A 26,174-nucleotide genomic window follows, 5' to 3' on the forward strand; every position below is an offset into this window, starting at 1 on the left:
TGTATGTATGTCATGATGATTAGATGGATTATTATTGTTTTACTGTCATGATAATATCCAAGGACGTTTATGTAATCTAAAAACTCATGATAAAAAAGACACAAAACTTTTTATAAAAAAAACACATTTATTGAATCTATATATTAAGGCGATAATTATATACACGAATACAGCCATCGAAAATATGTTTTAAACAATATTTCAAGTTCACGATAAGAATTTTAAAACAGTAACACGTTCAGTCTAATAAACATTCATCATTGTATGAAATTTGATAAAATTATTTACATTATTATACATAAATAATTTCAAAATCTTGATGTAAAAATAACTTGTGTACAGCCAAGTTCTATGCGATTTATAATTACAACGAATTCAGACTTAAGGTGATTCGTTTTCCATACAAAAGTTGATGCAGTGCTACAGGAAAACGGATAGAGGAATATTGTTATGAAACCGATAAATAGTAATATTTTGGTGTATTATTTTCGCAAACTAACAAAAATTTAGGGTCCGAATACGAGAAGTACCATATTTCAGACCCTCAATTTTGATCAATTCTACATTTGTAGTGGTGCAGATTACAGTGTATTTGCTGAGCGTGTAGTGGTGTCAATGTTAGTTTGTGTGCGTGATAGTTTTTTTTTCTCTAAAGGCTTTGACTACTTGACAAGTGTAATAGAATGTCAGTGACAATTTATAAAGAGATTTTGTATGAATAAATAAAAAACTAAAAATACTACAATCTGAGAAAAGGAATATTGGAAAAATATTTTTGTTTTAACGCATATTTATTTAAACATTTTTAAATAATGGGTAAGTACCGTGTTTTAAAAGAGGACATATATTATAATAAAAAATCAATACATCAAATGAAATGGCTGTATGGGCATAGTTCCCTTTGCCTTACCCTTCGGGGAAAACCAAATCAAAAAAAAGTTGTTGCATTTGCCGGCCTAAATAGTAGTCATTTATAATGAATTGTTTTTCCATCCAACATACAGACTTATTTATATTCTCTTTGCCGCGGACTTTTTGGTGGGACCGGGAACGGGAAGGTTGCTTTCTTCATTGAATAATCTAAATAATCAATACGAAGTGGTGTTTTGCGGTTAATGATCACATTAAGTTAGTCGGAAAACATTCCCGATAGTATTATTAAATCGGAATATTCAATAAACAAAGTGTACCTATCTATTTTCGCTTTGCGCCAACAAGCCGCTTACTTCGTTTGGGGTTCGGAGTAGGAGTCTGCTCCGATGGTGGGGGCTTAGGTTTCATCATTTCATTAATCATCATCAAGAAAAAAAAACACAAGACATGGCTGTATGGGCATAGGTCCCTTTGCCTTGCCCTTTGGGAAAAAAAATAAGATAAATTTTGAAATTCTTATGTAGGTATGTATAATAAACAAACATCACAGGCATCATGACAGATCTAAAACTAACGAAAATCTTTTTTCTTTTTTCTATTTGACTTATTTATGAATTTTAATCAAGAAAACGTGATAATAAGTTCGACAGCAACCAGTTCAGGTCCCCGAAACAGCCCATTTCAGGCCGCATATATATGGAAATACTACTTCAATACGTCTCAGCCTCGTCTTTTTTTAACGACCTCGTTAAAAAAAGACGTCCTAACCTGAACTAACTAACCTAACAATAAACACCACGCGTAAATATAAGTCCAGAAATGCAATGCAAGTCGCCTTAATTTGAAAATAATATAAGACTTGGCTTCGGCCTTAATTTTTAAAACAAACTAAGACATGGCTTCGGCCTTAATTCTGAAATCAAACTAAGAATTGGCTTCGGCCTTAATTTTGTAAAAATACGCCAGACTTGGTTTAAACCTATGAATTTTATAACTAAAAATATATAAATAAATATAACACATGACTTGGCTGTATGGGCTATGATCCCTTTGCCTGTCCCACGGACAAAATAACCAAAAAAAAAAAGCAATGCAAGTCGTCTGGACTGGGCGCGAAAACAACATAGAATTCGATTAGCTGCTAAGTGTCCCGCTTGCTATCACCAGCTGTCACTGACATACGTATGAAGTCCCGCGGATTTTATTGGAACTAAATGACAAGTCATAATAATTATAGGCGGATACTGCGACATCAGCGCCGTGCTTGCGGGACGTCCTGAAGCGCTATTACATCTTTCAAACGCGATGCGACAAAGTTTGAACCGACGCAATTTAGGAAAAATCTACCTTATTATTACTGTACTGTGATCGTTATTTGTAAAATCATACAATACATATACACAATTCTTTATACACAATATAATTATTATGACATATTGTGGACTTTTCGGTAGACCTACAAAAAAGGAACAATTCAACCATACGTTGTTTTGTTATATCTCAATGGGCTCAGGCAGCGTTTTCGCCGAAAGCTCCAAGTCGGCTATATTTGTAACGATAATTATGTTTGACATTCATCATCATTTTTGAACCATTTTATACAAAAAAAATACTTGTATAAATTATATACCCTAAAGCACGCCCATGAATCACTCTACTCATTGGTGAAAACCGTATGAAAATCCGTTCAGTAGTTTTTTAGTTAGCCGCATGTTCACTGATGCGATTAATGCCTGTTAGAATTTTACAAAATAAAAAATACGGAAATTACGGAAGGTACTTTAGTGCAAAGTACATTATTGTATAATTATAATATTATTGGTAAAAGTGATACTTTTTGAAAATTCCGTAACAAATAGACGGGTTCGCCAAATTCAATTGTAAAAAAAAAAATACAAAAAGTAAAAACAATTAAAACATGCACTTGGGTTTGAACCGTGAAACTTAAGAATGGCGGCGACTGCTTTACCAAATGCGCCATTTAGAAGTTAGAAGCAGACTTCAAATTATGCATCTCTTTTAATAGCTAACCTAGTTCGCATGTGTGTGTGACAGCTTCGTGTTTGTACACAAATTGAAATGACACCAACTTTTGATGCAATGTTTTAATATGATATCTGCAGTAAATACTTCAAAATTGTAGCTTAACTTAAAGATAATGTATGTAAGATTTCGCCACCTAACATTTCACTGGGTCAGAACTCGACACTAAACGAATAAATGGAAAAAAATACGAAAACTGCAGAAGTAACGCCATCTGCTGACGCAGCGTTACCTAGCTGACTGAAACGCATCACCTTAAGCTAATAGCGTTAGGGTACCAAAGGGCAGTTTTTCTTAATAATTAGTTATTTTTTATTATATTGTGATGTTTTAAACAGCTTCAACCATAACGGCGATGCCCTGCCCACCTCCGATACACGCCGAGCCGATAGCCCGCTTCAGTCCGCGGCGTCTATAGATAAAAAGAAAATATTAGTAAATATTTATGAGCAGTTATAATAATATGAAGTAGGTAAGGGTTAAGTAGATGTGAATACGAAATGAGAAAGACATACTTTCTTATTCGAATTGAAATATTTACAGGCTCTGTCGAACACCGATTTGGATAAAAATAGCATATATTTATCATCGCACTTCTGCCTTTAACCCAATCTAGGTGGGGTCGACACTACATATCCTTCCCTTTCTCATGCATATTTCTGCAGAATTACCACTCGAAATCCAGGGATATAGGGTACTTACCGTAAAAATACTTTCTAAAGACGGACCAAGTGTACTTATCAATATAAAGTCCATTTGCAGAGGATAGCTAATTTTATTTATAAGACGATCACATTGAAAAGTAATTAGAATTTATTTAACGAATATATTCCGAAGTATCAATCAAATGTTTGTCTTCCTTCTTCTTTGTTCTCTTACCTGAGTTCATGTACAAGGTGGGCGGTGATCCTGGATCCTGAGGCGCCGAGCGGGTGTCCGAGCGCGGTGGCTCCACCGTTCACATTCAGTTTCTCCATGTCCAACTTCAGTGCCTTGGCACACGACAGGGTTTGAGCGCAGAACGCTTCATTGATCTGTTGGTAATGTGTCACATTATTTATATTTTTTTCGGACTTAATAGTCGAAGTAATTGGAGTTCAAGGTAAGGAATTTCATTTTTCTATTTTCTTTTGATCAAAGATTGAGTGTGATTGACTGTAACATTTTTAAGTAATCTACGTGACTAAAACTTTATTTTAGTCTGTGGCTAAACAATCTTAATGGTTATAAGAAAGGCCCAGATAAGTAATTGAGTAAGTTATATTCCATAATAATGTCTGACAAATAACAGAAAAAAATGTTTTTCATTTGTTATCACGTTTTTTTCATGGTTTTACTGCATCTTCTAAATATACTCACTCAGCGATAACTGTAGATAAAATAAAATAAATATCACTATCTTACCTCGATCAAGTCAATGTCATTGAGGGTCAATTTGGTGACCTTCAGGAGGTTCTCGATGGCGGGCACGGGGCCGATGCCCATGACGCTGGGGTCGACGCCCACGTATGACCAGCCGACCAGGCGCGCGAGGGGCTTCAGATTCTTGGCGGCTTCTTCGCTAGCCAGAACTAAAGCGCCGGCACCGTCGCTGATGCCCTATGGTGTACACGGAAATTATTATTATAGCTATGTAAGAGACAACAACTTATTTGAATAACACTGTTGATGAAAATTTTGTTAATTGTTTACATCACAGAATTCTCTTTTAGTTCAGTTTAAATTACTGTATTTCTCTTTAATTGTCATTAGTCCCGGTTACTGATACTTACCGATGTAAGTCGTTACATGAGCCATGTCAGGGGCCTTTGGCGGCTCAGTAGTAACCCTGACACCAGGGTTGATGAGGTACTCCACCTCCCAACCCACACGATAGAAGAAGAGATTTGTCAGTAGTTCTACTGACATTAGTTTTAGAAAGCAAGATACAAGCAAGTAAGCAAATATATAATGCTTAATATCGTGCTAGCACAGATATTTTGCGTTGGTGTAGTTGGTAGACGACTTATTAACTATATCAAATAGACTTTCTAGTTTCTACTATCCCAAACTTCTAGAGTGAATCTCATGTAAATGTATAGTAGTCTCACCGAAGCGGTACCAGCAGTGACAAGGCCTTCCTTCTTGAACACGGGCGGGAGCTTCTTGAGTCCCTCGATGGTGGTCTGCGGGCGAGGATGCTCGTCCACGCTGACCACTACTTGCTTTTTCTTGATGGTCAGCGTGACGGGTTCAATCTCAGCCTTGAACACGCCTGCGTCGTTGGCTAGTGTGGATAGAAGTAAACTTATACATAAACTGCCTATATACGTCCCACTGCTGGGCACAGGTCTCCCCTCAATCAACCGGAGGGGGTATAAAGCATACTCCACCACGCTGCTCCACTGCGGTTGGTGGAGGTGTTTTTTACGGCTAATAGCCGTGACCAACTTAACGTGCCCTCCGAAGCACGGAATCGTCTTACTTTTTCGGACAATCAGGTGATTCAAGCCTGAAAAGTCCTTACCAAACAAAGGACAGTTTCACAAAGTGATTTCGATAATGTCCCCATCGGGAATCGAACCCAGACCTCCAGATCGTGAGCCTAACGCTCTAACCACTAGACCACGGAGGCTGTGGAGTAAACTTATAAGTCATCTAAAAATAGTTGAGCTATGTTCCTCCGGTTTATTGACGGTAAGCCTGTACCCAGCAATGGGACGATCGTATATGTTATAGGTTGTTTATGTTTGTTACTAATAATAATAAAAGTAATTAAGTTGCATGTGAATATGAATGCCAAACAAAAATATTGTGACAACCTAACATTGTTAGATATCATTAAATAAATTGATCAAATATACTCACAAGCCTTCCACCTTTGTTGTGATCGCAGCGCGAAGTTATCAACCTCATCCCTGGTAATGCTGAACTGTCCACCGAGTTTCTCAGCAGTCATGCCCATGGGCAGACCGCAGTAGGAGTCAGTGAGACCGGCCCACAATGTGTCTTCGAAAGCGTATGAGCTGCCGAGGGCGGTGCCGAATCTGACATTTCTGACAGCGAAGGGAGCTTGGGACATGTTTTCTACACCACCGGCCAGGGAGATCTTAGCTGCTCCAGTCATGATGTCCTAGATGAGAAACCTTAAATTATTCCCCGAAAATACATGTATAACTTATTCTCCATCTCTCCAGGCAATGGTGCTAATTCCAGCATATACCATCTAATTTTATTTTAAGTTATATCTGTCATTTTCTTATCCGCCGAAAAGGAAAGGGAGGGTAATCGACAGGCATAAAATTTATGGAACACACGTCAATTTTAAGCACAAATCTAAAACAACCGTCTAAAATTTTACATTGGCCAATAACCCGACACAATTAAGTTGACAGCACACGTCAAATGGTTTGCATACCAGCAAGATACCTTTTTGATTCGCCCGGGTTATTCTTTCATTTACTCATTCTTCCTAAGGTTAAGAGCTGTCAATCATTCGTCCCTTTCCTTTTCGGCGGATAAGAAAACGATGACAGGTATAACTTAAAGTAAAATTAGGAGGTGTCTGCAGCAATCGGGGCCATTATCTGTATTCGATGATAGGAGACTCGCAGCGAAACAGGTCAAAGTATTTGGGCTATCAATGGACCCTACATCCTATAACTCATCACCATCTCCATACTGTTATCCGGTTTTCACATACATCCGATAACTGATTTGCATTAATTCATTTTTGACCACTCACCTGGGCGCTGTTTACAACGGATTGGAATCCAGAACCGCAAAGTCGGTTGATGCCCAAAACGGGCTTGTCCTGAGGAATGCCAGCTTTCAGGGCAGCATGGCGAGGCGTGTAGATACCGTCAGTTTGTGAGGCCTACGTTGAGAAAAATGAGTTATTATAATATTGCTTGCTTATCAGACAGTAAATTGCAGAAGAATTAATCTATTACCTATGTAAAATATCGGAAATTAATGGAAAATTTACAAAATCCTACGCAGCACGAAGTTCGCCGGGTCAGCTAGAATTTAATATAGTAGTTCAGCTGTGCACACGGGTAGGTTATTAGTTTGACATGCTATTGCTATGCTCTCTATACAGACAGCTACAACTACAAGTGTTTTTATTATTACAGAGATACAAACAATACAATACAAACCTACCCACCCCCCACCACCACCACCACCTACCTATCTACCCACCCACCTACCTATCTACAGTCATGAGCTTATGTAAATTTTACGTAGTTCACTCACCGACATGACCTGCCCCACGATGACGGTGTCGACCTGCTCGGGCTTCACGCCGGCCTCCTTCAACGCGCCGACGGCGGCGATGGTCTGCAGTTCCGTAGCAGACGTGTTGCGGAACGCGCCGCCGAATGTGCCGAACGCCGTACGCTTGGCGCCGACGATGAATATTCCTGAGGGATTTAGATTTTGAGCACTGGGCAGAAAATAGATGAGCAGAGACACACGTGATATTGAAGGGCTAAGATGGATATAATATTTGTTTTATGTTCTAATTTTCGGGTTAACAAAAGTACATTATTTATATTAATAATTAGGGGGTTACAATTTTCGTGAAATCAATTATAGAATATAAAATTAATGTTTTTTTTTTTTATTATAATCGTCTTAAGTATCTTAAACCTATTCATCATATAAACCCAAAGCCTTTGAATCATAAGTGGCTGCCAGTTGTTTTCTAACTACTTGTGGTTCTGCCCACCCCATTATCTACCTACTTACATAAAAATAAATAAAAGTGCAAAATAGGGAACAGATATTCTATAAAAAAAAATATACACCTTTGTGTTTGTGACTTTGAAATAAATGTTTATTAAAATGGAATTCTTTACTAGCTCACATCACAAGTTAAAAACTAGTTTTACAGTACTATATAAATAGCTAAATTGATCCACTTCATGCACCTAATGGACACAAGTAATAAACTTACGACATGACTTTAATTAGGTATTTAAGAATAATTAAATAAAGCATCATGTAAATAGGTACTGTACTCTAATTGGGACGCTTCCCATGATAAAACTAATTGCAAAGTTGTCTCCTACATAGGTAATAAGGCTTAGAGGAAATCGTCGTCAGTTATGTAAATTGTAATCTTACATAAACTGACGACGATTCCCCCCAGGTTCAGATTCAGGTTGAATGTTAACAATTCAAAGGTAAAATAAGTAATAAATAATAGAACTTTCGATGTAGGTAACTTGGCTCGACACTTCAGTGCGACCTAAATTATCTTTTTATCATGTTACAATAAAAAGCTTGCTTCTCAAATTAATATTTGTAGAAGAAAACCACTAGCATTGAACTTGAACAATTTAATTTGAATAGATACAAAGTACAGTATCAAGGTTTAAAACAACAAGATTTTGGAATTTGACCCCGAGAAGTCCAATTAACGCTTACGAAGAAAGTATACAAAAAAAATACATATTAGTACTTCTAAGAACTTTCAAAATATACGTACCTTTAGCTGCTACGGACATGTTGTATTTATTTTAAAATAAATTTAAATAAAAGTAAAAATATTCAGACAACGCGGCAACAAACTCAGGCGAAACTTTCAGAATGAGTGAATGAGTAACTGAACTGCACTGACAGTTGATTGATAAGCGTTGATTGAATGATTGAATGAAACGAATGTTAATTGATAAAAAAGAGTGAATGAATGGTACAAATTTCATACCATTGCTAAATAACATTACCTTTCAAATGGGTATCCCTTTTAGCAAAGTAATGACGAATCAGGCATATCATAATTTTCTTAGAGGAATATTTGTGTATTATTTATTATTATTTATTTAAAGGTGTTTTAACATGGTTCAAAGATGATGATTTTATGAACGTAAAATAATAGATGAAACATACTTTAATTAAAGGTGAATATTATTTTTGTAATTGTAACACCAAACTTTGACAGCAAAATTTTCAGTCGGAATAGCCCGTAATCGGCGAATTTCCCGTATATTTTCCACGAGAAATGCTTATGCAATGAGCGATGGTCGCCCTGTAAGCGGTCAGTTGAAGAAGTACGTCTTTCGCGGCAAGTCTAGCACCAACGGTGATACTCGAGGTGAATACTTGGAGATTGTAATCCCGGAGCTTCTGACCGCGGGCTACTCGTTCTACACGTGGCCTTCTGCGCCTTTGCTCGCCTGGTACCTTTGGACGCAGAGACGACATTTACGAGGGCTTCGAGTGTTGGAATTAGGCTGCGGCACCGGCCTGCCCGGCATCTTAGCTGCCAAGTGTGGTGCTCGTGTTACACTTACGGATAGCGTAGCCCTACCGCGATCACTACGACATTTATCTGCGTGTTGTGAAGCCAACGGCTTAGTTCCCAGTCGCGACGTGCAAATTCTAGGCCTAGCCTGGGGACTATTTCTTGCCGACGTACATAACCTGCGCCCAGTAGATTTACTCCTAGCGTCGGACTGTTTCTACGAACCGTCGCAATTTGAGGAGGTATTATCAGTGGTTGCTTATCTGTTGGACGGCACTGACGGGCGTTTTTTGTGTGCTTACCAGGAACGCAGCGCTGACTGGTCCATCGAGGCATTACTGAAGAAGTGGGGGCTGAAGGGATCCCTGTTGGACTTGGATTCTCTGAGTGAGAGCTCGGGCGTCGACTACAGGTCGCTTATCGGCGAACGTTCTTTGCATCTGCTTGAAATTATATCTGTTTAGGGTATGGCCAGCACAGCCAGAGCAGCGCGCCTGTATGTAGGCAACTTGCCCTGGACAGTAGGACATCGTCAGTTGAGAGAATACTTCGCTCAGTTTGGTCCAGTGCAGAGTGCTAGAGTAGTGTTTGACCGCTCCACTGGCCTTAGTAAAGGTTATGGTTTTATTGAGTTTGCAAGTTCTTCTGCCGCAGCAGATGCTACCAACAAGCAGATACACACCCTTGAAGGTTTAAATTTAACCGTACAAGTCCAAAACAATTAAATACTAAGTAGATAGTATGGCAGAGGGGATACCAGAATATCCGGATTCGGATTTCTCTGATGAAGAACTGTCACCCTTAGACATATCTTTCAATAAAGCAGCAGATCATGTGAGGAAACTTACAAGTAAATTAGATAACAATCAGCTGTTAGAGCTGTATGGATTGTTCAAGCAAGGCACTGAGGGCACATGCAATACACCTAAACCGGGATGGTTGGACGGACGAGGGAGGAGGAAGTGGGAAGCTTGGAAAGCCCTGGGCGATATGCCAAAAGATGAAGCAAGGCAAAAATATGTTGCATTAGTGCAGAAATATGACCCTAACACGGAACTGAGTTCTCCCACTGAGAAGGGTCAAAAGGAATTGTGGGTAGCAGTGTCATCCTTACGTTACTCCCCCGAACCGGAACTAGACCATCAAAGTTTGTCGGTGTTAGAAGCAGCAAGGGAAGATCTTGGGGATCTTGTTACAGAACTGTTGACTAAAAACCCAGAGTTGAAACACAAGAGAGATGAAGATGGGTTGACTGCCCTGCACTGGGCGGCAGACAGAGATGCCACTAAAGCATTAGCTGCTGCTTTGAAAGCTGGATGTCCTGTAGATGGTGTTGATGAATGTGGCCAGACTGCTTTACACTATGCTGCAGCATGTGGCCACATTAGATCCACACAAATCCTTATTGATGCTGGAGCTTCCCTATTGAAAGATGAAGATGACTGTACACCATTAGACGTAGTAACTGATGGTGAGGTCCGGAAGATTCTGGAAGGTGCTGCAAAGTAGACTAAGGGCATTATTGTGAGCCTTGTGCCAGTTAGAATTAATATTGGGTTCTTATACATACATGTAGTTACTTGGAATAAAACATTATAACATAAATCTTGTCTTTTGAAATTCTATATTTTACCTACTTAAAAAATTCTTAAAATATGTGACAACGTGATGGAAAACTTAGTATTGAACACATTTAGTTAGCAACAAGAACCTCGGGTACCTACTATGTTAGTTCTTAATTATTTCCAATCTTGAGTGATTAAAAATACTAATACAATCTGAAGTAAACCTAACTGAAGATATTCAATGGGGATTATGGTATTCCTGTATAAAGTATCTGTTTGGCCTTGGAAGGACCTTACAAGCAAGTTAGGCCGGGTTTCCACTGACGCGGAGATCGGAGTTGGCGGATTTGACCAATCACAGTGTTCGAGAGAGTGAAAAACGAAGACACTCTGTCACTTTATCCCTCAGGGTGATTGGTCGATTCCTGCACATCTCCGCTCCTCTCCGCCCAGCTCCGCGTCAATGGAAACGCAGCCTTAGTTTAAATAGGTGATCCATTGATAAACAAACCACAAAATTCAGTATCACAATTTACTATCATATTAATTAAATAGTAAAAAAGTACAAGCTTGTTGAGTAAAATACTTACAGCAACATGTTGAGGCATTCATAGTTTTATTTACAACTATTATAATATAACTAGACATAATGAGATATTAATCGGAGGCAAACTTAACTTGCACTAAATTATAAACAACATTCAGCTTCACCTTTAGTCATTGTGCTGAGTATTCATTAGATTTCAAAGGTTGCGTGTTTTGTTATAAAGTGTGCCATATATATGTATATGACAGTGTGGCATACATATCGTCACTGCCAAGAGGCAATTTCGAGAAAAAGCCGCTTCAAGTATTTTTCATAACTTTTTATTCAATTGGGTAGTTTCCTAGGTCAGTTGGGTAGTTTAGGTAGTTTCCTAGGTCAAAGATAAATTATGACAGAAAATGTCACATTATTAAAATTCATAAATAAGTTAAATAGAAAAAGTAAAACGATTTCTTGTCACCTTTTAGATATGCCTTTATTTAGTAATCAGAATTTCATAATTTATCTTTGACCTAAGACACTACCCAATTGGATAAATGGATAAAAAGTTATGAAATATACTTGCTACGGCTTTTTCTCTAAATTGCCTTTTGCCAGTGACGATATGTATGTATGCCACACTGGCATAGAGGGAAAGAAGGGTATTTATAGAAACATTTCTATATTTTTTCTTTCATTAATTTATTTTTCCCTCTACGCCAGCCAGCTACTATAGATCCGCAATTATGCGTTTATACAAACAGTTACGTATTTCGAGTCTGGGCACAAAGTATGCAATATCTCCTACACCTTTTGTAAAGACCGTTGGAGGCAGATGAAACTACATCTCAGGTAATACGTAAACCCTTAACCCGCAAGCAACCAGCACCGGACCACGGAGGCCGTAACGCGCTAAACATTTGTCAACTATTGAACACCCAGCTTTAATACTATATCACAACAAGAAAAGAACTATATTTAATAAGAATGAATAACAATTATACTACAAGAGTATTTCACATATTAGCATCTCTGTTATTACATATCTGGTGGTATGAAATGTAGTTTATTATACAATTACTAATTAGAAGGCAATGCGGTTGATGATGGTCGCCTATTTATGTGTAGTCATGAGCAATATAATGTACCCACTTTAGGACTCCGCCGCACTAACGTATTTGACATTTAGTGAGACTTACAGTTCAATTTGTCAAAAAAGTTAATGTGACATGGTACTAAAGTGTATACATTTTAATGCTCGTGACCGTACAGTCATGAGAGATATCATGTAACCACTTTAGTACCCTGTCGCACTAAAGTATTTGTCATTTAGTGAGACTTACAGTTCAATTTATCAATAATGTTAATGTGACATGGTATTAAAGTTACACATTTAATTTTCGTAACTGTACATAATATGCGAACATTCATGTGATGTTAATTTATCATAAGTGCAGTCTTCACTAACACAGTTGGCTCGACCTTTATTGATGGCGATATGGCTTACCACCTATCACGCTGGTCTAACAGAAAGCCCGGTGAATGGGTACTTAGTTCATCTTGCGATGGATGTACCTCGAACTAGCCCAACGGGGTTCAAAATTGCCTATTCCTCCCACCAGGTGTCGTAACCTACTGTTGAGTGTTCTTAAATTTTGGCAGTTCCCATATGTTAGTATTATAATATTATGATCTGGCCACGACACCTATACTATTTGAGTAAACAAACATATTGTTTTGTTTATATTTTCACACTATAACCCTTTGCGCAACGCTTAACTGCAAAATCATAGTGTGTGTGTGTTAGCTATTGTTGTTGATATTTGAAGTTTTATGTACCTACCTAAACTATTTTTGCATGGTTTTTAACTGTTTATTTTGCAAAATAAATTTTGATTTGATATTTTATTCCCTAAAGACCTGAATGAATAAAACTTGGAAAAACTTATTTTTAATCAAAAAAAAGTTTGACGAAGCTTGTGCGGATTTTATTATGTATGAATTGAATATTTATGCTTTCCCTTATTTTTTTTTTTTTAATATGAATGTTGGTACTGACGAAGCCTGTGGTGGATTTACATTCTGTTTTTTTATTATTTATGAATAAATTATGTTTTTTTTTTTTAAAAGTTTTTCTTTTTCGTAACTCATCCTTCAAACGGGATACACTCCACGTTGCTCCACGTTTTATTAGAATTTTTGTCGGACAGTATTGAGAAAAGCCCACTGCCCTATTTTTCCCTAAAAAGTAGCATGGAGAGTTAGGAGAATGCCACACCGACAAGAGCGTGGCTCTTAAATTAGTGACGATGGAGTATGGAAAAATTTGGGAACACTCAACAGTGCTGCCACCTACATTTGAGCTTCTAGTTTTTATCCTCATTTGGCATATAGTCGTGAGGTTATGTTATACTGGGTGTTAGTGACATCGTAACGAATACTGAGAGGGATGATTCAGACCATGATTCTGAGTTAATATCTAGTGGAATTTTCCGTCGCAAAATTCATGAAATTTTGAGTTTTGTTTTTAATTATTTTCAATTCCATATTGTGCTTTTAGCTGCATAGAACCCAAATTTCAATAAAAAAAACAATAATGACAAATTATCGAAAATTTTCGATGTAATGGAGACAACAGCTGCTCGAACGGGTCAACGGCCACACGCACCGCGCCGCGCGCCCCGCTCCGCACGCCCCGCTCCGCGCGCCCCGCGCCGCACGCCGGCGGCGCGGCGGCGGCGCGGCCTACAAAGTAGGCACTACGAACCGATCCTATTTCTTTCTCTGTCTATCGTAAATTATAAATTTATTTTATTCTTATTCTTAAACGGACGGATAATCAACAGGCATAAAATTTATGGAATACACGTCAATTTTAAGCAGAAATCTAAAACAACCGACAGAATTAAGTTACCAGCGAGATACCTTTTTGATTCGACCGGGTTATTCATTCATTTACTCATAGGAATCAGGGCCATTATCTACCTAAAACAGTTGAAACAGTAAATAATTGTATTCTTTGTTGTCATTAGAATAACTAACAACCAACTAACACAACCACCACAGATTAGGTAATTAGTTACCTACTATGTCAACCATCCACCAACTTAGTATGTAAGTACCTACGCAAAACCTCGCTACACAAAAATCGAGCGAGATCGCGTCTAGAATTGGGCGGACACTCCGCCAGAGTGTTGCCTATCGATATTCTATCGATACCTAGTTAAAAAAAACCAATAGTAGGTACCTATCGATAGATCTTTTAGATCAATACCCATTATTGTTACAAAGCAAGACCTATCGGTACTATCGCTAGTATCAATCTAAATGTACTATCACTACTTTCGATAGTTTAGACAATTTTCAAGTTCAACAATTGATAATCTACCTATCGATAGTTCGGCAACTCCGCCGCGTAGGCAATGTCGGCATGTTCAAAGAAAAAAATTGTCCGAGAGGAGTGATCTTATTTTTCTTGTTACATGTTGGTACCGTACCGAGGTACTAAGTACTAAGTTATTCGTGGTTTTAAATCTCATTGTTAAATCATCAGTAAAGAACTAATTAAACCTATCCTGTTCTGTGTACAATATTCATGTAACGGCTACGTGCTTACATAAGTACCTAGTAGACGGGAGCAACGACTTAACGTACCTTCCGAAGCACGGATCATTTTACTTTCGGACAATCAGGTGATCAGCCTGTAACGTCCCAACCAAAGGCCTTATAAACAGATTTTTGTGATATGTCCCCACCGGAATACGAACCCGGACCCTCCGCATCCCATCGCTCAACCACTGGACCACATAGGCCAAGAAGGTTCTAAGACATAATTAAAGGATCCTGGGACGCAAGACCTCCGAGTTAGGGCTTGTTTGATCTGTCTTGATGGATACTCGGACGTGAATAGCCTCACGGATCAAGGGCAACGCGCGCCAATAAAGTAGGCATTACGAACAGATACTAGGTATTTCTTTGAGTTGATAGGTATCAAGTGAAGTTTCCTGTTGCCAAATTCATAAAAAAATTAGATTTTTTTCAGTCCCATATTGTGTTTTAAGCTGCATAGAACGCACATTTAAAATAAACAAATAAAAATTACTAATTATTAAATTTTATCAATGTCATCAATAATAATAATAACGTATCTACAACTTCAGCTATGCGCAGGTGAATAGCCGGCGCACGGGTCAAGGGCAACGCTCGCCAATAAAGTAGGCATACGAACAGATACTATTTCTTTCTCTGTCACTTGCACCATAAACATACTTCTCTCTCTCTCTCTAGTCGTCGGCTCGACTCGGCCGCGGCCGGTGCGTCGTCGGCGCCTTTGATGCTTTGCGCTAACGCCGCCGCCGCGCGCTTCCGCTCAGTCGAATACTAAGCTTGACCCGAATCGCGTGATGTTTTTCGAGGATATTTTTTTCGTGTTTGTGAGTGTTTGTTTCATTCTGTAAATGAGTAGTGTCGACTATGATGATAGATCATAGACCATTTACTGCGCAAAAGTATGGAATATTGTTGATGTTTATTAAAGAACAAGGTGTTGTGTTTGTGAGTGCGTGTGATACCTACCTACCGCGGAGGAAACGCGATGTTGCATACCTACGTGACGTGACATGTTCTAGGGTACCTACCTAGGTACTTCATCCGAAGGAATAACAATTAAGGTAAGGCAAGAGTAGGGTTTTTATTGTTAATAAGTTAGGAACGTTTTAATAACTGGTAGGTAGGTATCGTGCGTGAAAAATCGTGGCAGTAGGTGTTCTACTTCAACAAACAACATTTTTAAACGTTGAACCACTAAGCATCTAAATACAAGAGAATGAAAACTCCTACCTAGATATCAACATCGTATCACGCACGCGTAACGTAGCCGCGCGTAAGTTTAGCGTCTGTGTGGCGCGTTGTTCGACTTACATTGCGGCACAGTAAAAATTGAAAATCTTAATTAAACATTTGCGACAAGAAAAACACCCACCATCGTTTTTAGTACAATAAAATAGGCGTTCCATTTTTTTTTTTCGTTACGATGTCACTAACACCCTGTATATCGTCAACTTATAGCGAAAACGACGCCATTTTGAAAAATCACACTGATGCGATTTCCTTCAACAAAAGCACACCACGGACACGTCATACAAACAACCTCGTTTTACACACACATACCACACATTGACGTTATCGTACACGCGCATCTGTGTGTGTGACGTCTGACGCCATACGATTCAAGTCTAAATTATGGTGGGGGGGGGGGTGAGGTAAACCTAGCTCGCTGGTGGGGAGCGGAGAGTTGCCGTTCTATACGTAGCATTATTCCTTATTCTTTGACAAAAGTACGGAAGCGATCCGATAGTCTTCATCCAGATAAAAAATGTGGTTTAAATTTTTACCAAAATTGAAATTGAATGAAACCAATGTTTTGTTGAAGAACTAGCCTGTCTATTGCTAGGCTTTTTGAACAAAAATCACTTCCGAACCGAATGTGATTTTATTTAAAGGCGCCTGACCTGGGGCCTGTTTTATAAAACTTACAATTGTAAATTACAACGACAATTTGATGTACATTATGTAGCTAATATGAAACTGCAAAATATTCGTGACATGTACATCAAATTGCCATTGTAATTTACAATTGTAAGTTTTATTAAACAGGCCCCTGGTTTTCTCTAAAAGGCGAGAATATATAACTTTATAGTTTGCATAATATGAACAAGACAAGAAAATTTCAGCCCCGCTTAACGGGTAGGGGAACCTAACCTAAAAAAAATGTTAGTTATGTATGATGTTGCCAATTTTTTGACGCGATTAATTAACTTTCTAGTACTAAGAGTCTGATAACAGCGGACAGACAGAAGGACGGACATGGCCATACTATAACGTACCTTGTTGACTACAGATTACGTAATTACGTAACCATTCACATACAAGTACCGCAGATAGAATACTTCATACTAAAATACGACAAAAACCTGACGCTACCTGCGTTATAAAAACCATTAAAAATTACGTAGCTACAGCCGTAGTCTTAGCATCTATAGCGCGTGGTGATTCGTAACGCGGTCGGGTTATCCAAATCTATATGTTGCCAGTTCGTCGCCCAATAGCGTACTACGGAATGTCAGAGCATGCATTGCTATTTCTGCTCTGTTTCGTCCCACTTTTTGAGCGCTTATGTTAAATCTTCGGTACTTATATATCAATGTACGTAACAGAGAAATCACTGGGAGTTGAATTCTCTGCCGTCTTCTGTATTTCCGAATGCATATAACCCGGGTGCTTTCAAGGCCAGAGAGAACAGGCACCTTCTGGGCGAGCTCGCTCCATGTTAGGCCTCGTCAATGCCTTCGGGCAAGTCTGGGGCCAAGAGCAAACCCATCAAAGGAAAAAAAAACTCTAAAAAAGTCTCGGTGATTTCATCAAAGAGCGCGCGGATAGTGGGCTTTATGTTTGACTCGTTCGCCTTCATCTCACGTTCGAATATACAGGGTGTTCGTGACATTGTAACTAATACTAAGGGGATGATTCAGACCATGATTCTGAGTTAATATCAAGTGGTGTTTCCTGTCAGAAAATTCATGTTTTTTTTAAATTATTTTCAATTATATACTATATACTTTTGCGATTGAAAATTCCACTTAATATTAACTCAGAATAATGAACTGAATCATTTCTCACACAGGTTGCCATACAAGTATGGGTGTTAGTGACATCGTAACGAATACTGATGGGGATGATTTAGACCATGATTCTGAGTTAATATCAAATGGAAAAATGGAACACTTTGAATCATCCCTCAAAGTTTTCGTTACGATGTCACTAACGCCCTGTATATACCCGTTTCACGTAGCACATCAGAACTTGTCATTTGCAAGATGAGACAGGTATAGATTCTCCCACGCGAGTTGAAGACGAGTGGTTTCGAAATAAGGCCCCTTATTTCGTTCGCATTGACGCGTTACTTTTGTTAGAGCGCAAGAAAACGAAATAACACCCGCCATTGAATACATAAAGGCTACAATCCCTCTCTTTCTTGCTAGTTCTCCTTGGCATCTTTGTGTCCCGTTCCCTCTCCGGAGTCCAGCTGTTTGAGCAGTCGGAATAGCGCCGCCGCTTCCCTGATGCGGCTGAACTCTACGCAGAATGCTTCCACCTCTATGAATAGTTCCTGCAAGTTACAAATACGGGGTATTAGATTATCTGAATAGGGTATTTGACTGTGGGTTGTAGGGTCGATGACCCTCTAACCATTCGGGTTAGGGGGCTAGTCGCCAACTTAATATCTGGCCTGCGGGCGACTTGTCACTTTTTATAATTTTTTGTAGTCTACTCGGCTGAATGGCTCCATTAGACAGGGTCAGTTTACTCCGAACGAAATAGTAGTATTTATATGGATTGTTTGTTTTCATTTAAGGTAAGCAGTATATAAAGCGAAGGTTGGTGGTAGGGTCCGTGTTTTAGTTCCTATGAAATGAAATGAAATGAAATTTATTGTCATAAATGTGGTAAGTATATCGATGCATGCCTATGTAACACCCAATTATACTACATGGAATGCAATAAATGAGTATTAAATAACATAAAACATAAACAGCCTATATACGTCCCACTGCTGGGCACAGGCCATACCCCCTCCGGTTGATTGAGGGGAGGCCTGTGAGTATTAAATAAATAAATGAAATTGAGAAATTGGAGAATTGTTCTATGCTGTTCTGGGAGCAAATAAAAAACATAGAACACGTTCAGCTGCTTGTCCTCCCGGGCATGTCGTAAAATCCGACAGAGGGATTGTGTCCTCTAACATGATGGACTAATGTTATGGGCGATAGGCTAAGGTTTATCGTATTTATCCAGCTTACGACATCGTATCAACAGTGGCTGCAAGTTGTCTTTGATTACTTGTGGCTCTGCCCACCCCATTAGGGATTACGGGCGTGAGTTTATGTATGAAACTGAGAAAGAGAGTGAGTATGGTGATGGTGTACCTTGACATTGATGATCTTGTTCCTGATGAGGGACTGCAGGAAGACGCAGACGAGCCTCACCAGACGGTTCTGCATGTACCGGTCGCGGATGGTCTCGCAGGTGGAGATGCAGTTGCTGATGTACAGGTGCACGAACTCCACCGGCAGGTCCACGGACGTCGTCAGCCTGTGGAGCAGTTCAGCCACACATTATTATCATATATACTGAAACTCGAAGTGAACTTGGGCGGAAGGCTAGAGGGAAACCACTGCCCTGTTTTTCCCTAAAAAAGTAGCATGGAGAATGCTGCACCGACAAGAGCGTGGCTCTTAAATTAGTGATGATGATGATACTGAAACTCAAAAACCTCTTTAGTGATTTTTTTTTACCTTTGATGGGTTTGCTCTTGGGCCCCAGACTTGCCTGAAGGCATTGACGAGGCCTAAGATGGAGCGAGCTCGCCCAGAAGGTGCCTGTTCACTCTGGCCTTGAAAGCACCCGATTGATAACTTAGTTACACTTTAAATCGACGATTTTTACATAACATAAACAGCCTATATACGTCCCACTGCTGGGCACAGGCCTCATCTTAATCAACCGGAGGGGGTATGCAGCATATTCAAAATCAACATTTTTCAAATTCAAAATTATCTTTATTCAGTGGGTAACATAGTTACACTTTGAATCGTAATTTTTTACATAACGAACGTCTAATCAAAACTCAACCACGCTGCTTCACTGCGGGTTGATGGACGTATTTTACAGCTAATGGCCGGCACCAACGACTTAACGTACCTTCCTAAGCAAGGATCATCTTACTTTCGGACAACCAGGTGATCAGCCTGCAATGTCCTAACTAAACTGGGGCTCACAAAGTGATTTTTATGAGATTTCCCCTCTGGGATTCGGACCCGGTAACTCCGGATCGTGAGCCCTACACTCAACCACTGGACCACGGAGAACCCGGTGGTGTAAGGGTTAACACGGTCGTCCCGGCTTGAGAAGAGCTGTGGGTTCAAGTCCCGTCGATTTAGTTTTGACTTTGTGGGTCACCTGTTTACTATGGGCGCCATTCCACTCGCTTCAGACAGGGTACTGCGGGGCGGAAGGCAAGAGGGAACCCATTGCATTTTTCCCTTAAAAGTAGCATGGAGAATGCTGCACCGAAAAGAGGCTCTTAAATTTGTGATGTGAACCTTTTTTTTCCTTTGTCCTCTAACTTGCGATCGGTCTTCCACCCATAAGCAGTTTTTTTTGCTAAGCAGTATTGGCGTGCAAGGCATGCCCGCCCATTGTTGGGATGCTTGCATGTAGATTACTGTAGATTGCTACAGGTTACCCCAAGTGTAAGATCTCTTCAGACGCCTTGTTTGTAGCCTACGAATAAATAATTATTTATTTAAAAACGGGATAATGCTACAAACTACGAATAAATAATTATTTATTCGTAGTTTGTAGCATTATCCCGTTTTTCACATAGTCCGCTTAGCTAACCTGAAGATTTGACCGGTTTTTTACAGAAGCGACTGCCTGTCTGACCAGGTTAGGTCACATACCTCCGAAAATGCATTTTTCGGGAATGACCCCGACAAGAGCGTGGCTCTTAAATTAGTGATGTGAGGTCACCTGTTGACGACCTCCATGGAGTGGAGCGACATCTCCATATTGACCAGCACGCTGAAGTACTCGGTGATGTGCTGCGAGTGGATCAGCTTCAGCAGCACCGAGATCGCCACGAGGGGGTTGTTCTCCACCAGCTCTGGCAGCTGGAAACATTATGATAATGAGCAATATTGTGTTGCTAGTCATATTTATACACAACGGCGGAGGATAAGAGTCCTAGTATGGCTTTGTTATATACTACATCACTCTGGGCGCCATCCCACTCGCGTCAGACAGAGTACTGCGGGGCGGAAGGCAAGAGGCAGTGGTTTCCCGCTGCCCTATTTTTCCCTAAAAAGTAGCATGGAAATTGCTGCACCGACAAGAGCGTGGCTCCTAACTTGATGATGATGATTCATATTTATTATATATGACGCCGTACCGAATATTGAGGGGATGAGTCTTGAAATTCGTATTTTTTACAATTACTTTCAGTTCCATACTTTTGCGATGGAAAATTCCACACTATATCTACTCAGAATAATGGTCTGAATCATCCCTAAAGTTTTCGTATATGGCATGTGAAGGCCTAAGTTCATTGAAAGACATTTATAATCACTAATCTTTTTTGTGTAGGTTATTCTCTCTCTCTATTTAAGAGCTGCGCTCTTGTCGGTGGAGTAATCGCCATTCCTCTCTTCTTCCCGCCAAAACCTTCACCTCCCGATACGACACGACCTGCACCTTCTCTTTTATTTGTTTCATAAATGTTAACCTACCCCTTCCTCTCTTCCCAATGGTTATTACAATGCCAGTTTTATTTGAAAAGAAAAAAGATTGCTTTGCAAGATGGATATTGCTATTTAGCAGCATAAAATACCTTCGGGGGGATACAGACGTCTCTCCATACAGGCTGTTAGAGACACCATACCAAATACTGAGGGAGATAATTCGGATCATGGTTCTGAGTTAATATCAAGTGGCATTTTCCGTCGTGTCACTAACACCCTTTATGTTATAATGGTGCTAATCCTTGTAAACACCATATAATTTTATTTTAAGTTATATCTGTCATTTTCTTATCCGCCGAAAAGGAAAGGGACGGGTAATCGACAAGCATAAAATTTATGGAACACACGTCAATTTTAAGCACAAATGTAAAACAACCGTCTAAAAATTTTACATGGGCCAATAACCCGACAGAATTATGTTGACAGCACACGTCAAACGGTTTGCATACCAGCGACATACCTTTTTGATTCGCCTGGGTTTTTCATTCATTTACTCATTCTTCCTAAAATTAAGAGCTGTCAATCATCCGTCCCTTTTCTTTTCGGCGGATAAGAAAATGACAGGTATAACTTAAAATAAAATTAGGAGGTGTCTGCCACTCGAATCGGGGCCATTGTCTGTGTTACGCTGTTTATCTGAAAGCTCTCCATTTGTCAACTCTAGTCTGGTCAGCATTACCTGGTAGGGCGTCACCCCGATGTCGTACACGAGGCTGGGCGACGAGTCCAGCAGCGCCAGCAGACGCTGCTGGTGCTGAACACTCAGCGCGCCCTTCAGAGCGAGAGCCGTCAGCTCCTTAGCCTCGGTCACTGTGTTCGACGACTCCTTCTCTTCTGATGTTGCCTTCTGTGCCGGCTTCTCTTCTTGTTTCTCTGGTTTCTTCTCTTCCTATAAGACACACATACATAAGATGACGCCTATTTCCCGTTGGGATAGGTTGAGACCACGGAATTCCCCTTACTACAATCCTGACACACCACTTAAGCTTCTTCCATTCTCATCAAAGACTTTATGCATGCGGTTTAGAGTACTGTAAGATATTCTGTCAAAAAATTTAAACATATTTATTTTTTAAAATTGGTTTACAAAGTCAGGCGCTTTTTGAACGTCAAAAAATCAAATTACATATTATGTAACTAGCTGTAAAACTACTACCACATCGGAATCTGTAACGCTGAGGGAAAGACGTGGCCAGAAAACCTCCCAGCACAGGGCCCTAGTCCTACTGTTTCATGTTTTCCTTTCGCTTCCTTTTTTTTAAAATCCAGTTTGTATTAAATATTTTATAGACTTAAATACAACGGTATTCCAATGGTATTACTTAAATACTGTTTGAATTCATGTTTGGATCATGAATAACTGATAACAAAACTAACGTTTTTTAATTAAACCAAATTGTAATTATATTGTAATTGTAATCGTATTGTTGTTTGTTGTATTACTAACTAAATAATGTATTTTAACTACTTTACATATATCGTCATTGAAATGAAACAGCTAATTGTAACTAAACCAAACGTAATTATCACTGTCATATATTGCCGTCTCGTTTTCCGTCTCTCTCTTCATCCGAACTTCTCACGCACAAGGTTTCGCTAATTGTTGTAATTTGATATTTTGGAAAATACAGTGCATATCGAAGTAATCTGCGTTTCAATTAATAAGGCAATTCAATTTCAATAAATATTATATAAATACGGAGGCTGTTAAATATTATATAACAGCCTCCGTGGTCTAGTGGTAAGAGCGTTAGGCTCACGATCTGGAGGTCCGGGTTCGATTCCCGATGGGGACATTGTCGAAATCACTTTGTGAGACTGTCCTTTGTTTGGTAAGGACTTTTCAGGCTTGAATCACCTGATTGTCCGGAAAAGTAAGTTGATTCCGTGCTTCGGAGGGCACGTTAAGCCGTTGGTCCCGTCTATTAGCCGTAAAAACACCTCCACCAACCCGCAGTGGAGCAGCGTGGTGGAGTATGCTCCATACCCTCTCCGGTTGATTGAGAGGAGGCCTGTGCCCAGCAGTGGGACGTATATAGGCAGTTTATGTTATGTTAATATTATATACAAAACACAACACGTGGTTTCCAGGACTTGTGTCCGGTTTAAAGCAATAGGCTCGCCCCCTATTACGTGGGACTAAAACATAGCTGGCAACACTCGGTTGATCGACAACTAAAAACTTTCAAATGGGAGCAAGCTATACACGCTACAAAAGATCGCGAGAGTGGAAATCTGTTGTTCGAACGCTACGCAGGATTAAAAGATTTCCCAAATCAAAAAATCCGTTTTACCAGTAAAAACACGTCCACCAACCCGTAGCGGAGCAGCGTGGTTGATTATGCTCCATACCCCTTTTGGTTGATTGAGGGGAGGCATGTACCCAGCAGTGGGACGTATATAGGCTGTTTACGTTTATGTTAGACTACTCTGGGCGCCATCCCACTCGCGTCAGACAGAGTATTGGTGGGCGGAAGGCAAGAGGGAAACCACTGCCCTATTTTTCCCTAAAAAGTAGCATGGAGAATGCTACACCGACAAGAGCGTGGCTCTTAAATTAGTGATGATGATGTTTATGTTATAAAATTCCCTGACCTTGGGCTTGGCATGCGGCGTGGCGGCGTGTCTCCGGGCGCCGGCCTTGTCCTTGGGCAGCCCGGCCAGCCCGGCGTACTCGCTGTCGTACAGAGGCACGTACGCCCCGCGATTCACCAGGTTCTTCCATACTGCCTACAGTACAACAATAAAGAAAAATTACTACGTATAGGACAGAGGTGTGGCGCAATAAGGAGGAGGCCTATGTCCTAGGACAGCCCGATATATAATTAAATAAATACATACATACATAAACTCACGCCTATTTCCCACCGGGGTAAGCAGAGACTATAGAATTCCATTTGCTTTGCTTAGATCGTATTGAACCTTTTCTAAGGACATCTCCAATTTGGTCATCGTAAGTCCTTCTCGGTCTTCCTCTGCCAGCCCTACCATCAACTTTCGCTTTATATACCGCTTTTGCAATTCTATTATCCTTCATCCGCTCTACGTGTCCAAACAAACCTAACATTCCCTTCTCAATCCGAGTCACTATATCGTCTTATATAATTATATTATATATTAAACATATAGATAATTAAGTTTTAGCGGCAAGGATGTGCTGCCGCCAAAGGATGTTTTCGGGGTACCGAACTGAGCATAGTACCCCGCTAGCCACAAGTTGGTAGTGTGACTAGGGATCGACGATCCAACAGTGTTGTGTTGGAAGTTGTCTTGCTGTGTAAACTTCGATACCGCGTTTCACGACCGCTTGAAGAATGTGGCGCTATCTGTTGCATGTGAGCGGAACTAGGTGGCCAACTAGTTGGGTCCGCTACAAAGTAATAAAGTAAAACTATGTGATAATGTCGGTGAATACAGGTTGTTTTTTTTTTATTTTACTACGTATAGGACGGTAATTCTCCGCCCCCCACCAATAGGCTAGTTTCCAACTACTCAAATCAGTTACATTTTACTAAATGTCAAACCATGAAATTTGTATGAAAAAGCACACTATGACGTTATAGAAAAACGTGATAAAATGTCTAAGTTATTATTACGTCTTTCTAGATTAAAATTCATAAATAAGTTAAATAGAAAAAAGAAAATGTTTTCCATTTGTTTTAGTTCCATTCGTTTAGATAAATTCTGAAATTCTGATTACTAAATAAAGACACATCTAAAACTAATGAAAAGCATTTTCTTATTTCTATTTAACTTATTTAATCATTTTAAACAAGAAAAACGTAATAATAACGTTTTTCTATGACGTCACAGTGTGCTGTTTGAAACAAATTCCATAGTAATTTTGTGTTTTGATTTGATTTTGATGTTTAGTAAAAGGTAACTGATTTGACTAGTTGGAAACTAGCCTATTATCACATGAAAAGCGCCATCTATATGTTTTTTGGGGAATGCGGCATGGAAAGTTCTTCATTAGCGTTCTCTGATGATCCTACATTGAAAATAGACTATTTTTATAATTTGTGTGACTTACGATGACCAAATTGGAGATGTCCTTAGAAAAGGTTCAATACGATCTACTCTGAACCGGCGTGCGTGTATGAAGCGATTGATGAATGTGGAGGAAGCAAGAGAAGTGTGTCAGGATCGAAGCAAATGGAATTCTATAGTCTCTGCTTACCCCGGTGGGAAATAGGCGTGAGTTTATGTATGTATGTATGTTATAATTTTTGTTAGCTGACCTCGTCAGTGAAGGCGATGTCGCTGGCGTCCAGCAGGAAGGTGGGCGGCGGGATGGGCCCCGCGGCCTGCAACGTGCGCTGCAGCGGCGAGTACTCCGTGGACATGAGGGCTTCTAGTAGCTCCTTCATGGCCATGCGGTTTGGGGGACTCCTGGGGGGAAGACAATTTGTTGGCAATTTTAGTTAGTGTATCCGAATTAAACGAAACGAATATGACTCGCAGACTGCTCAAATCGTCTTACGACGCCTATGATACTATAGTGTGGCACATATTTGTGGTGGAGTGTGCTTCATACCCCCTCCAGCTGATTGAGGGGAGCTCTATGGCCAGCAGTGGAC

The 26,174-nt window shown here is 39.8% G+C and overlaps 4 protein-coding genes across 5 annotated transcripts in view; 2 read left to right on the forward strand and 2 right to left on the reverse strand.

Annotated features, from left to right (window-relative positions):
• The window catches only part of LOC126374719 (CCR4-NOT transcription complex subunit 11), a 60,056-nt gene that overhangs the window by 31,987 nt on the left and 1,895 nt on the right, over nt 1–26,174 (reverse strand). Inside the window, exons 5-10 of one of the 2 annotated variants that reach the window (XR_007567479.1) lie at nt 25,836–25,986; nt 24,190–24,324; nt 22,274–22,483; nt 20,828–20,967; nt 19,222–19,387; nt 17,349–18,404 (exon numbers count right to left, since the gene is read on the reverse strand). Coding sequence is in view for 1 of the 2 variants with exons in the window: in XM_050021452.1 (XP_049877409.1) it covers nt 18,273–18,404; nt 19,222–19,387; nt 20,828–20,967; nt 22,274–22,483; nt 24,190–24,324; nt 25,836–25,986 (934 nt within the window). In the remaining variant the exon portion in view is untranslated. Of the gene's footprint in view, nt 1–14,791; nt 18,405–19,221; nt 19,388–20,827; nt 20,968–22,273; nt 22,484–24,189; nt 24,325–25,835; nt 25,987–26,174 lie in introns of those variants that run through there. The other variant, XM_050021452.1, reaches the window with a different exon arrangement.
• Nucleotides 159–8,508, reverse strand: LOC126374724 (3-ketoacyl-CoA thiolase, mitochondrial-like). Its single transcript, XM_050021458.1, has 9 exons — nt 8,390–8,508; nt 7,153–7,319; nt 6,641–6,772; nt 5,764–6,028; nt 5,007–5,182; nt 4,321–4,515; nt 3,796–3,950; nt 3,171–3,328; nt 159–380 (listed from the first exon to the last, which is right to left on the reverse strand). The coding sequence occupies exons 1-8, from the start codon at nt 8,406–8,408 to the stop codon at nt 3,247–3,249; spliced, it is 1,191 nt and encodes a 396-aa protein (XP_049877415.1). The 5' UTR covers nt 8,409–8,508; the 3' UTR covers nt 159–380; nt 3,171–3,246.
• On the forward strand, nt 8,914–10,750 carry LOC126374744 (acyl-CoA-binding domain-containing protein 6-like). Its single transcript, XM_050021486.1, has 2 exons — nt 8,914–9,560; nt 9,886–10,750. Exons 1-2 carry the CDS (start codon nt 8,914–8,916, stop codon nt 10,652–10,654), a joined length of 1,416 nt encoding a protein of 471 aa, XP_049877443.1. The 3' UTR covers nt 10,655–10,750.
• On the forward strand, nt 9,560–9,891 carry LOC126374741 (SRA stem-loop-interacting RNA-binding protein, mitochondrial-like). Its single transcript, XM_050021483.1, has one exon. The coding sequence runs from the start codon at nt 9,613–9,615 to the stop codon at nt 9,868–9,870; it is 258 nt and encodes an 85-aa protein (XP_049877440.1). The 5' UTR covers nt 9,560–9,612; the 3' UTR covers nt 9,871–9,891.

This window comes from Pectinophora gossypiella, chromosome 17 (assembly GCF_024362695.1).
Source record: "Pectinophora gossypiella chromosome 17, ilPecGoss1.1, whole genome shotgun sequence".
Taxonomy (NCBI): Eukaryota; Metazoa; Arthropoda; class Insecta; order Lepidoptera; family Gelechiidae; genus Pectinophora; species Pectinophora gossypiella.

Coding starts and splice junctions, on each gene's coding strand:
- LOC126374744 (XM_050021486.1), top strand. CDS start 8,914: ATGAGCGATGGTCGCCCTGTAAGCGGTCAGTTGAAGAAGTACGTCTTT. Junction 9,561..9,885: donor TCGGGCGTCGACTACAGGTC/GCTTATCGGCGA, acceptor CTAAGTAGATAG/TATGGCAGAGGGGATACCAG.
- LOC126374741 (XM_050021483.1), top strand. CDS start 9,613: ATGGCCAGCACAGCCAGAGCAGCGCGCCTGTATGTAGGCAACTTGCCC.
- LOC126374724 (XM_050021458.1), bottom strand. Junction 6,029..6,640: donor CCGTTGTAAACAGCGCCCAG/GTGAGTGGTCAA, acceptor TTTCTCATCTAG/GACATCATGACTGGAGCAGC. Junction 4,516..5,006: donor TCACTGCTGGTACCGCTTCG/GTGAGACTACTA, acceptor TGTACACCATAG/GGCATCAGCGACGGTGCCGG.